Source organism: Triturus cristatus, chromosome 7 (assembly GCF_964204655.1).
Source record: "Triturus cristatus chromosome 7, aTriCri1.1, whole genome shotgun sequence".
In the NCBI taxonomy this organism is placed as follows: Eukaryota; Metazoa; Chordata; class Amphibia; order Caudata; family Salamandridae; genus Triturus; species Triturus cristatus.
Window position 1 is genome coordinate 1,845,405,122 of NC_140590.1, and position 13,907 is coordinate 1,845,419,028.

At 45.4% G+C, this 13,907-nt stretch overlaps 1 protein-coding gene across 1 annotated transcript in view; it reads left to right on the plus strand.

The window, feature by feature from the left end:
* Window positions 1-13,907, plus strand: part of LOC146813410 (C-type lectin domain family 12 member A-like) — a 134,954-nt gene that overhangs the window by 95,166 nt on the left and 25,881 nt on the right. The window contains exon 4 of the mRNA XM_085614758.1: window positions 13,695-13,838. Within this exon, the coding sequence (XP_085470884.1) occupies window positions 13,695-13,838 (144 nt within the window). The remainder of the gene's footprint in view (window positions 1-13,694; window positions 13,839-13,907) is intronic.

Genomic DNA, 13,907 nt, shown 5'->3' on the forward strand with positions numbered 1-13,907 from the left:
CAGGCAGAGAGAGAGAGAGATGCCAAGGCACACACCACTCACAGGCAGAGAGAGAGAGATCCCAAGACACACCACTCACAGGCAGAGAGAGAGAGATTCCAAGACACACACCACTCACAGCCAGAGAGAGAGAGAGAACCCAAGGCACTTACCACTCACAGGCAGAGAGAGAGAGATCTCAAGGCACAAACCACTCACAGGCAGAGAAAGAGATCCCAAGGCACACACCACTCACAGGCAGCCAGAGAGAGATCCCAAGGCACACACCACTCACGGGCAGAGAGAGAGAGACCAAGGCACACACCACTCACAGGCAGAGAGAGAGAGATCCCAAGGCACACACCACTCACAGGCAGAGAGAGAGAGATTCCAAGGCACACACCACTCACAGGCAGAGAGAGAGAGAGAGAGATCCCAAGACACACACCACTCACAGGCAGAGAGAGAGATATCCCAAGGCACACACCACTCACAGGCAGAGAGAGAGAGATCCCAAGGAACACACCACTCACAGGCAGAGAGAGAGATCCCAAGGCACACACCACTGACAGCCAGAGAGAGAGAACCCAAGGCACACAGCAATCACAGGCAGAGAGAGAGATCCCAAGGCACACACCACTCACAGGCAGAGAGAGAGAGATGCCAAGGCACACACCACTCACCGGCAGAGAGAGAGATCCCAAGACACACACCACTCACAGGCAGAGAGAGAGAGATCCCAAGACACACCACTCACAGGCAGAGAGAGAGAGAGATCCCAAGACACACACCACTCACAGGCAGAGAGAGAGAGAGATCCCAAGACACACACCACTCACAGCCAGAGAGAGAGAGAACCCAAGGCACTTACCACTCACAGGCAGAGAGAGAGAGATCTCAAGGCACACACCACTCACAGGCAGAGAGAGAGATCCCAAGGTACACACCACTCACAGGCAGAGAGAGAGAGAGAGAGAGATCCCAAGACACACACAACTCACAGGCAGCCAGAGAGAGATCCCAAGGCACACACCACTCACAGGCAGAGAGAGAGAGAGAGACCAAGGCACACACCACTCACAGGCAGAGAGAGAGATCCCAAGGCACACACCACTCACAGGCAGAGAGAGAGAGAGATCCCAAGACACACACCACTCACAGCCGGAGAGAGATATCCCAAGGCACATACCACTCACAGGCAGAGAGAGAGAGAGAGAGATGCCAAGGCACACACCACTCACAGGCAGAGAGAGAGATCCCAAGACACACACCACTCACAGGCAGAGAGAGAGAGATCCCAAGGCACACACCACTTACAGGCACAGAGAGATTGAGAGATCCCAAGACACACAACACTCACAGCCAGAGAGAGAGATCCCAATGCACATACCACTCACAGCCAGAGAGAGAGAGAGAGAGAGAGATCCCAAGACACACTACTCACAGGCAGAGAGAGAGATCCCAAGACACACACCACACACAGGCAGAGAGAGAGAGAGAGAGAGATACCAAGACACACACCACTCAGAGGCAGAGAGAGAGATCCCAAGATAAACACCACTCACAGCCAGAGAGAGATCCCAAGGCACACACCACTCACAGGCAGAGAGAGAGAGATCCCACGGCACACACCACTCACAGGCAGAAAGAGAGAGATCCCAAGGCACACACTACTCACAGCCAGGGAGAGAGAGAGATCCGAAGACACACACCATTCACAGGCAGAGAGAGAGAGATCCCAAGACACACACCACTCACAGGCAGAGAGAGAGAGAGATCCCAAGACACACACTACTCACAGCCAGAGAGACAGATCCCAAGGCACACACCACTCACAGGCAGAGAGAGAGAGAGATCCCAGGCAGGCAAGACACACTCTCTCCTAACGCTTTTTAATTTTTTTTAAAGTACAAACACATTTGCAATGCAATAGGTCTCGCATTTGGAAGAGTTTAAGCTATTGGCATTGTAAAAAACAAATTCCAATGCCTTTTATTTATCTGTGTCAAAAGCAACACATAAATAAAAGGCATTGTCCTTTACAATGCCAATAGCTTAAATTCTCGTAAATGCGAGACCTATTGCATTGCAAATGCTTGTTACGTATTGCAGAGAGCAGTGAACTTCAGAAATCCAATTATTTTTTAGGGTGATGGCTTCTTTGTCAGTGATTTTCGGCTCTTGGAGGAGAATGATATCTCCCTTGGATCAGTAGAGATAGTATATTATTTTGCATCTTTTAACTTGATGGTTTAATCCCTTAACGTTTACAGAGACAATGTTTAGGTTGTCTGTAATTGACTGTACAGTCATGGTTCTGCGGTGAATGAGAATGAAACAGACTCCCAATTCACTGCAAGTGGGCCTCCAAGGTGAATTAGTAGGTTATGGTATAAATTGGAGAATGTAGGAGAGTAGGATCTGCCTCTTATGTTGCCCCCACTTTTTTCTGATGTTAACACTGGTTTCTGGCTACAGTCTGTCTGGGTCCCTGCTAATCAGGGCCCCAGCCTCTCTGTTCTCTCTAAACAACATGGAGTGCATATTAGATGCACTAGTGATTGGCTACTGTGGTACCTTATGAGCCCCTAGTATATGGTACCTTAGGTACCAAGGGCATAGTTACTTCACAGACCTACCAGGGGCTGAAGCATGTATTATGCCACCCCTGGGAAGCGGACTAAATCTGACACCACAGGCCTGCTACTGCAGCCTGGGTGAGGTAGTGTTAGTGCTGCAGCGCGGAAACCTGGGTAACGGGAATCAGAACAAAACCCCATACCAAATCCTCCCTTGTCACAGACCAAATACCACACTAACACATTCATTCATACATTCATTGGTGGGGCCTATAACACTCACGCTTCACTTCTCACTGGTCTGCACTTACAGGAGAGATGAATGTTCCATGCGCTGACATGAAAGGAATACCTTATAACCTATAAAGAGAAAATTATTTACATCTCTATACACTATTATCCTTATCTCTACACATCCTAAACCTAAACATTAAGATACTCCTCCCACGTGATCAATGGATCATTTAGTTGGATTGGAATGATGATTTAGTCCCACTAAAACACACTCAAAGATCCTGATCTATCCCTTCTCAATAAACGGCCAAACACATTTTCTTGTTAATCAATATTTTTGTTTATCTAATTAATGTAAGAATTTAATTCCATCTAGTAAATTTATTAATCATTACGCAAATCACAGAACACCATATTTACCTAATCTGGCTATCAGTCATCCTCTAAATTATCAAATTTGGTCGTCAATTAGTCAGAATTCGAAAGTTCTTCATGCAGCACGCTACAGTCCCAAAGATTGGGTCAAGGACTAGAGACGTACAAGCATCGATCAATGCCCATAAATTTTGGGAAGTCCTTAGTTCATCATGAAATTGGGCAGCAATTCAGTCTGTCAAAGATTCAGGAATGCAGCCGTCACGTATCGTCACCGTCGTCTCCATCAGCAAAGAAATACGCAATCTAGCAGCAGCCTTTTTCCCTCTCTATTCTACCGTCTTTTATAATAAAAGTAAGGTCGAAAAGATACATTTTAAAAGATTTGGGCATCATTCATTGGTCGGTTAAGATCGTCCAGTGAAGTTTCACACAGTTCAGGAGGTTATGTCATTAGACATGATCCATCCGGTTTCTTGCATTAGTCCTTTGTTAGAGTACTTGGTGAGCGTCCCATCATGACCTTGCTTGGGCACAGTAAGTCTAGGGTCATGTCGAGACCACTGGTACATGTGGTGGCGCAGGCGCACTTCGCCCGAAACCTCGTGGAATGGTGGCCATCGCATCGAGTCAGTTTGTCGGCCATCTTGGTTTTAGGCCCAAAGGACAACTTAAGCGAAACAAACACAAAAGAATAATTAATACATAGAAATAACAAATAAAATGTTAAACCCTCACTAATTCCCCTATGTGCTTGTAATTATCTAGCGTATAGCGACATTTAAAGCGTTTATATTCACCCATTGATGTCATCTGGTGCAACATACGATAATGTCACAAAAGCAACATATATCATGCAATATTCTATTTTTCTAGTATTAGCATGCTTACATATGTTAATTACAAATTATTTTAGCCATGCAAAGTGCACATCCCACGTGTATTTCGTATATTAGTAATGTTGATTAAACTTCATGCAAATACATTAATAATATTACAATTAATAGATTATTCTAATTAGTATAAACATGCAGAATAGGGGGTATACAAAATTTTGTACTACCCGCTCCATCAATAGCACTCCTCACTGAGATAAAGGTTCACTATATCTCTCCCTGCACACACATATAAACCTATCAGTCACCCCTAAGGCAGGCCCTATCAATCCTGAGGGCAGGGTGCTTGGTTTCCATGTGAGAGGGTGCCTCTGCCTGAGCAGGGCCCCTCTGCACCTCTCAGAGTCCATTCTCTGGGGCTGTTTGTGAATGCGGTCAAACCATATACTCTTAAGTGCATTATAACCTCGCAGTAAATGCTAACTCTGGGATGGCTGCATCAAAACATGTCGTGTTTGGTGTCAAACGCTATGGAATCATATCCCCACACCAGTAACTGGTGTGGGAGTATGATCACTTGCCAAGCCAGTGGCAAGTCAGCTGGCACAACAAAGGCCCCCCTGATACCACTACCTGTGGTGGGGGTACCCTTTGAAAGGATAGGGATTGACATTGTTGGTCCCCTTGACCCTCCAACTACATCTGGGCACAGATTTATCCTGGTGGTAGTGGATCATGCCACCAGGTACCCAGAGGCAATTCCCCTGAGGACCACCACAGCCCCTGTGGTGGCAAGAGCCCTCATTGGAGTTTTCTCCAGAGTGGGTTTCCCAAAGGAGGTAATCTCTGACAGAGATACAAACTTCATGTCAGGATATTTAAAAGCAATGTGGAAGGAGTGTGGTGTAACTTATAAATTCACCACTCCCTATCTCCCACAATGCAATGGGTTGGTTGAACGTTTCAACAAAACCCTTAAGGGAATCATTAAAGGACTCCCAGAAAAGCTTAGGTGAAAATGGGACCTTCTTCTTCCCTGCTTTTTGTTTGCCTACAGAGAGGTTCCACAGAAGGGGGTTGGTTACAGCCCATTTGAGCTTCTGTTTGGACACCCTGTAAGAGGTCCATTGTGTTTGGTAAAAGAGGGCTGGGAGTTACCTCTCAAAACCGCCAAACAGGATATGATGGACTATGTACTTGGTCTCCGCTCCAGGATGGCCGAATACATGAAGAAGGCAACCAAAAACCTGGAGGCCAGCCAAGAATTACAAAAAACTTGGTATGACCAAAAGGCTGTGCTGACTGTGTACCAGCCAGGACAGAAAGTGTGGGTGTTGGAGCCTGTGGCCTCAGCAGCCCTCCAAGACAAGTGGAGTGGCCCCCATACCATTGTTGAGCAAAAGGGAGAAGTCACCTATCTGGTGAATCTTGGAACTCCCAGGAGCCCCTTGAGGGTGCTCCATGTCAACAGATTGAAACCATATGTTGACAGGGCTGACATGGGCTTGGTCATGGCAACTGATGAGGAACAGGAAGAGGAGAGTGACCCTGTCCCTGACCTGCTCTCACAGAACCCTGATGATGGGTCAGTAGAAGGTGTTGCCTTGGCAAGCAGCCTCACTGACCATCAACAAACTGAATGCAGACAAGTTCTGCAACAGTACAGACATATGTTTAGCCTGACCTCTAGTCAGACTACCTGGTGCACCCATGAGGTGGACACTGGGGACAGTCTGCCTGTCAAGAGTAAAATCTACAGGCAACCTGACCATGTCAGGGACTGTATCAGGACTGAAGTCCAGAAAATGTTGGAATTAGGTGTGATTGAGCCTTCAGATAGCCTTTGGGCTAGCCCAGTAGTCCTAGTACCCAAACCTCATTCCCAGGGTGATAATAAAGAAATGAGGTTTTGTGTAGACTACAGAGGCCTCAATGCAGTCACCAGGACTGATGCCTATCCAATTCCCAGGGCAGATGAGCTGATTGATACTTTGGCCTCAGCCAAGTATCTGAGTACATTTGACCTAACAGCTGGCTACTGGCAGATCAGGTTAGCTGATGATGCAAACGCCAAAACAGCATTTTCGACCCCTAGTGGGCACTACCACTTTGTGGTGATGCCCTTTGGATTGAAAAAGGCACCTGCCACTTTTCAGAGGTTGGTGAACAAAGTTCTGGCAGGGATGGAAACTTATTGCTCAGCTTATCTAGATGATATTGCTGTCTTTAGTTCCTCCTGGCAGGATCACCTGGTCCACCTCAGAAATGTTTTGGAGGCCCTGCAAAAAGCAGGCCTCACTATAAAGGCCACTAAGTGCCAGATAGGGCAGAGTCAGGTTGTGTACCTGGGCTACCTTGTAGATGGGGGCCAGGTTCAGCCTTTACAAAGCAAAATTCAAACCATCATGGATTGGGTAGCTCCAACCACCCAGACACAGGTGAGAGCCTTTTTAGGCCTGACTGGGTATTATAGGAGGTTTGTAAAGGGATATGGATCTATAGTGACCCCCTTGAATGATCTTACCTCAAAGAAAATGCCAAAAAAGGTTCAGTGGACAGCTAGCTGTCAGAAGGCATTTGAAGACCTAAAGCAGGCCATGTGCACTGCTCCCATCTTACAGAGTACAGACTACACCAAAAGGTTCATTGTCCAGACAGATGCCTCTGAGCTGGGTGTGGGAGCTGTACTGTCTCAACTGAATGATGAAGGTCAAGACCAGCCAGTAGCTTTCATTAGCAGGAGGCTGACCCCTAGAGAGAAACGTTGGTCAGCTATAGAGAGGGAGGCCTTTGCTGTGGTGTGGGCCCTGAAGAAGCTGAGGCCATACTTGTTTGGCACTCACTTCATAGTTCAGACTGACCACAAGCCCCTCCTATGACTCAAACAGATGAAAGGTGAAAATCCAAAACTTTTAAGGTGGTCCATTTCCCTACAGGGGATGGACTATACAGTGGAACATAGACCTGGGACCCAACATGCTAATGCAGATGGACTCTCAAGGTATTTCCACTTAGAACACGAAGACTCAACTGGTCAAGGTTAGTTTAGTGTCCCTGCGTTTGGGGGGGTTATGTAGGAGAGTAGGATCTGCCTCTTATGTTGCCTCCACTTTTTTTCTGATGTTAACACTGGTTTCTGGCTATAGTCTGGCTGGGACCCTGCTAATCAGGGCCCCAGCCTCTCTGTTCTCTCTAAACAACATGGAGTGCATATTAGATGCACTAGTGATTGGCTACTGTGGTACCTTATGAGCCCCTAGTATATGGTACCTTAGGTACCAAGGGCATAGGTACTTCACAGGCCCACCAGGGGCTGAAGCATGTATTATGCCACCCCTGGGAAGCAAACTAAATCTGACACCACAGGCCTGCTACTGCAGCCTGGGTGAGGTAGTGTTAGCACTCCTCACTGAGAAATAGGTTCACTATATCTCTCCCTGCACACAAATATAAACCTAACAGTCACCCCTAAGGCAGGCCCTATCAATCCTGAGGGCAGGGTGCTTGGTTTCCATGTGAGGGGGTGCCTCTGCCTGAGCAGGGCCCCTCTGCAGCTCTCAGAGTCCATTCTCTGGGGCTGTTTGTGAATGCGGTCAAACCATATACTCTTAAGTGCATTATAACCTCGCGGTAAATGCTAACTCTGGGATGGCTGCATCAAAACATGTTGTGTTTGGTGTCAAATGCTTTGGAATCATACCCCCACACCAGTAATTGGTGTGGGAGTATGATCCCACCCTTCTAGAGGGATAGACATGTACCCACTGTGGAAACACGGTAGAATCCTGAAGTGCCCTGGCATCACAAAATGGATGCCACGAGTCACAGACACTGGGCTGCCCTCCTGCTGTTGACCGAAACTCGCAGTGGAGGAGGCCCAACAATAGGCATCCTGTCACAGGGAGATGTAACCACCTCCCAGACAGGGTTTAGTGTATTGGGGCTGGGTGGGTGCACTCCTAGAGTGCTTTGAAGTCCTGCATTGGAGGAGCAGTAGGCTCCTCTGTGCATACACCAGTTCAAACTGGCTCAGGGGCTACCTGCCCCTGCTCTTGCACGAAACTGGACAAAGGGAAGTGGGTGTAGCCACCCACTCCCCTGACCCTCCCATAGGTGGGGTCATAGAGCTAGTCCCTCCCTTCCTTCTAGTATAAGTTAGGGAACCCTTGCCATTGCAAACTAGATATCCCTGGACGACGCACTGAAAAAGAATCCTGGACCTTCGACATTCCACTACCTCTGGAAGACGGAAGAATCTCCCTTGGAGTCAAGGAGTGACTCCCCTGCTTGGCAGGCACCAAATCTTGCAATCAACGGTCGCAAACTTTCCTGCTCCCGCCGGAGTCCGAAGTCCCTGCAGCCCAAGAAGAGGATTTCCTGACTTCTCCAAGGCCATCGTGAGTACCCAGCGATGCTGAGGCAAGTGGACCCCACGAGTGACGAAGAACCGCAATCCCTGGGTACCGTGCACTATTTTCGAGTGCAACCCCCTTCACGACGTTCTACGAACTTGTGCCTTGGACCACATGTGGTCCAAGTCTCCAGCAGGATTCCCTCTGAAGATCAGAGGCCTACCTCATCCCGAGTGACCGTGGGCTCCTGGTGAGTGAATCCTCCCAAGGTGTCTTCGCGATCCCCTGCTGGTTGGCTTGTGGGTCCCCTGAAGACTTTTCTACAGTTCCAAAGGGCTCCCCTGGTTGCTCCAGGCCTGTCCTGACTTACTTTCACTGGGTGAGTCCCTCAGACCTTGCTGGTCTGCACCGCTGACTTTTTATCCTTTCCACGAGACTTGCTGTTACCAAGGCTTGTTGGCTACAATCTGGTCACGACACCGCAGTAAGCTGCAGACTTCGTGGGACACGCCGAATCCAGCTCCTGGTTGTCGTCGACACCTCCTGGACCTCGTGGCTGAAGAGTCAAGACACCCGTGGATCACCTGAAATCACCCGACGACTGTGGGTATCCATCTTCCCTGCCCTGGGTCACTGCCAAGTGACTTTGAACACTGTCTCCTCTGCTTTCAGGTCTTCCTCCTTCTGAATCCAGCCTTGGATTCCACCGGACACTTCTCCTATCTTCACAAGCAGCAAGTCTTCTTTGGCTCCCATTGAAAACGACGCCGCGACCCGACACCAAAAGACACCTATGCACCCGGCTTGCCTGGGTGAGGTAACTCCAGCACTACGGTGCTCCTGTGGGTGTTGGCCCTAGAACTACTTACCCTGTAAGTGACTTGCTTGTAGACTCTCCCGAAGTATCCTTAAACTCTAAATTTCCAATCGCGACTTGCTCCATTGAAGTCAATTGGGACCCGCGGCTGTGTTCTCACACTGCATTCGTCTCCCGTGGGTCCTTTACTTACCTGCCTTGGGTGGATTAGTGAGGCCCCAGCGCTTCTGAAGGCCCTAGGCCTTGTCCCTTTGCAAGTCGTTATTCTTAAGTCTCTTTTTTAGTATATGGTCTGGTACGCCCCTAGGGCCCCAGCCATATTTGTGCTTAACTTGTTGTGAAATGTTGATTTGTGCATATGTTCCTGACTTATAATCTCATAAAGAGATTAGCAGAGAGTTGTTAGTAATAAATACATATATATTTTATATATATACCTGTGTGGTGTCCTTTCATTTAGTAATTCAAGAGATTATAAAGTAAAACAAGCTGCTTTACATTCATCTAAAGACTTAGCCTAAAGGCTGCTCTCCACAGCTACCACTAGGATAGCTTTCTTTAAAAGGTTGTCTTAAACCTATCTACCATAAGAGTCGAATTGTACTGGTGCAAGGTAGCCACTTTAACTAGTGACCAGCATATACCAGGCCAACTTCTCACAGAGAGCATAACTTCTAAGCATTGTTGTTGTAATAGTTGCCTATGGCCTTCCTCAACATGTGTCATTGAGTAGAGTGCATGTAAGGTATAGTATCCAAGGATAGCAAACAGGCTAAGGGGATGAGATCTTCCAAGATTTAAAACCGTGGGTATGGAAACGTTAGTGGAACCAGTTTCTGGTGTTATATAAGTGATGCTTTGTTGTGAAAATAAGCATGGAGCAATATGCTAACAATAATATAACATAGTTAGGAACCTGTTCAACGTAACGTTGAATTAAATATATAAAGACAATATGAAAAAAAGTGTGAAATTATTACAAAAGTCGTTTGGGGATATATGGATTCTGCCTTTAACTAGGTGAATTATTTGACTATATGAGATGAGTTGTAAGTGTGTCGCTTAAAGTAGTACAAGGAGAGGGACAGCAGAGGCAGTGCTAATTTGCTTAAGTTGTTAAGACAAAGAGTCTCACATTCTGAAGAGCAATAGAAAATAAATCAGAACTTATCAGTGAGGTCATAACATTGATTCTAACCAGGAGATGATGCTTTGTTCAAATATTGTACATAGCCGTTAGATCCAAATTTTGTGGAATGTTAATTACCATCCTCTGTAGGAGATAACATCTATGTATAATGAGAACTTTAGTTGAGTTAGAAATAACAAGTGCAAGATATACTTGTCTAAGTAGTATACAAAGTAAAGAACACAAGCAACGATCAGGGCCGATTAAACAGCAGACGTCTGAGAAGTTCATGGTTTCCTCTTGTTGGAAGTGGACCTAGAGAGTTCCATTTCTTTTTCTGAGATATCGTCCAGAAAGATCGATAGGTCTTTAGGATCATCAAAGATATGGAACTTGCCTTTTACTATGAGTTTGAATATCGCTGGGCCTGCAAAGGTAAACTGGAGCTTCATATCTTTTACTCTGTCTCGTAAAGCTAGACATCTCTTCCTGGTTTCAACAGTTGTTTTTGAGTAGTCTTGTGAAATATAACTGTTGTGTCTGTTACAGATAATATGGTTATTCTTGCATACATAGGCCAGTATGGCTTCAACATGTTGAAACATCAATGGTTCACAAACGTTTCGTCAGGTTCCTAGCCGATGACTTGAAGGTTTGGACTCTATGAGCTCTCTCGAATTCAAAATCAGTGACTTGCGGGAGCTAATTCTCAAGGAAACATATAGATGAGCTTGAGACATCTTCAGAGCCCTCTGGAATACCAAAGAATCTTAGGTTCCCTCTTCAGTTCCAATCTTCGAGTTTGGCAATATCTTTTTTCATAGATTTCGCAGATAGTTGGAGCACTTGTAATTCCTTGATTGTTCTCTTGGTTGAATCCCATCCTCTACTGCACTGAATCTCTGTTCTGCATCTGTTATCCTATTGTTTATAGTGATAGTGTCAGCCCTTATTGCAGTCATTTTTAGTTGCATAGAGTCTGAGTTTTTCGCTAGGTCTTGCACCTCAGCAACCTATTTTAGAATCATGTCCATTGAACTATTTATGTCTGTTTTGTTCTTGATGGGTGAGTCTGGAGAAGGCAGTTCAGACTTTGATCTTTTAAAGTGAGGTTTAAACTCCTTTTCTGCCATCTTGACTATCTCAAATAAAGGTTGGTATTATGGGCTGTATTAAGTTCTTATTCTAATGAAGGGTTATATATTGACACTTACACTTACTGGCAGTTATATGATCATGAGTGTCTTGTGTAGGTATTCTAGGCACTATTTTACTGAGCTCTTGTCCTTTGTAGATCCAGAGTGGGTTTAGTGCATTTTAGATGTATCAGTTATGTATTATTTATAGGTTTGGTATCTCCAGTAGAGAGTTTAGATCTGCTCTGCGTTTCTTCTAACTCATGGACCTTCAATTCTTATAATCTCTCTCACTTCAATTGTTGTGGTGCAGTAATTCTGTTGCTGGAGTATGGGAGGGTTAGCATGGGAAGGTGCACCAAGGTATTATGCAGGTCTCCCTCAGAATTCAAGTACCATGCTGTGCATTACAGCCACTGCACAGTTTGCAAACGCAGTTGAGGATCAGGTTTAGGGTGACAGTTCATTCAGAGCAATTTGGTTTATGGAGAGGCTTGTATGGAGCAATCATGCAGCAGAATACAAGATTTAATCTAAAGCATGATGCATGCAGGCTGCTATCTTGGAATCAGGCACGGTCAGGAAGTGATTGTATAGCTCGGTGTGGCTCGATCTGAGTGTATCAGTCGCTCGTTGTGGAACTGATTATGGTACTAGTATCTTCTATATCAAGCTGGCAGCTGGTGAATCGAAAATCTTTTAAGCCGTTTGTCGTGTGGTTAGAAGTTGTTCAGTGCTGCTGCAGCCATTTTGTGGAACACAAAAACATCTGATTATGGCCTTCAAGGAGGTTGTTGAAGTGTTCAAAGGAACATCTTTAGGGCAGTCGTGCACATACGCAGTTTAGATGACGGGGAGGCAAAATGTAAAGGCTTAATTTGAGGTGCGCTGTCTCCTGCCCACCACTTTCATGTCAGGCAAAGCAGGCAATGTCTGAATAGCTTGGTGAGTGAGCTGCATTTTAAGAAAGAAAAAGCTGCTGGCAAATGACATTGAGAGGGTACCTGTGTCTCTACCTGACGAAGGTGGTGACTGATGTGTAAAAAAATGTTCAAGTCATTCGTCGGGTGATCTGATCTCCGTTCAGCGCGGCGTCTGACATTTTGTAGATGCGGTGGTAGATGACACAAAAACCTCCCATTATAGTATTCTAGGAGGACGCCGAAGTAATCAAGACTTCGTATCTTTGTTAGGGTGGTTTCCGATGTTAGGGATTGTCTTTATTGTGTTGCAAAGAGGTCCCGATGAGTGGAAATTCAGCATATCTTGCCCCACACTGCGAGGAGAGGTAGAACTAGGCAGCAATGTGCTATCCCATCTAAGCCACGCCCTTGAGGTCTTCATTTCTAATGCTATATACGGGCTAGGGAGATAAACCTAAGAATATGAATTATTCACTACAAGAAATGGAATGGTTGATTTGACTTCTCTGGGGGATTTTCATTATTTATTTTTCATTTTTTAATTGTAACACCATATACAATACATCAGTATAAACTAAGAAAATTGATTGATTCAATTAGATAATTGGAATGGTTGAAACTGATTGTTCTGTGCTTGACAAGAGAGGGAATGCATTTTTATACATATACATGCAATATGTGCATAGAAGACAAGTTTAATTGACGCATTAAGTGGGCTTGAGTAAGGAACTAAGTAAATTTTGTTTTAGAGATACTTGATAGAGGTATGATGTGTGATAAAGGGATATTTTCTTGAGTTAATTGATTATCTTTTTAACTGTTTAACATGTATCAGTTGTGATTGGCCCTAATGAAGCAAAATGGTATTTCCGAAACACGTGTTGTCCATTTGTGACATTCTAAGAGAAAAATCAGATGAAACAAATGAAAATGGTTGGAATACAAGCTATCCATGAACCCTTGAACCCTCATTTCATGTATGTATGTATCCCACTGCTCCGGGTTGGGTGTCCATAGTTAAAGAGGGTATACATGCTGGTCTAACAAGTGATAAACTACCCATCTAGTACTGTTCCTTTATTCACTGGTCCTCTGACTAACAGGCACATGGTTAGTGCTATGAAACTCAAAAGGTGTTGTAGCGCTTTATAAATACCAAGATCAAATCAAATGAGAATGAGTGTGGGGGAGTGTGTGCAAATGTGTGTGTATACTCTGCAAGTGTAAGGATGTCACATAATGTATACCGTCTCCATGAAGGTCAGGCAATTTCTTCTCTTCTTGCGTTAACGTATATCTGTCATTTATAAATTTGCTCTATTATTTTCCAATAGGACTCCAATCATGTCCGCAGACCAGCAGAGAGGAAGAAAGGCCCTACAGCAGTAACACAGACCACCATATGAATTCAACAAGTGAATTCAGACAGCTGAAAGAGTTTTTGAAACATCTACAAGAAGAAATGTGCAGCCCACAAGGTAAAGCATAAGTGTCAGGGTTTTTGCAAGAAGCTGAAGACCTGGCTATTTAACTAACTACCTGCCCTA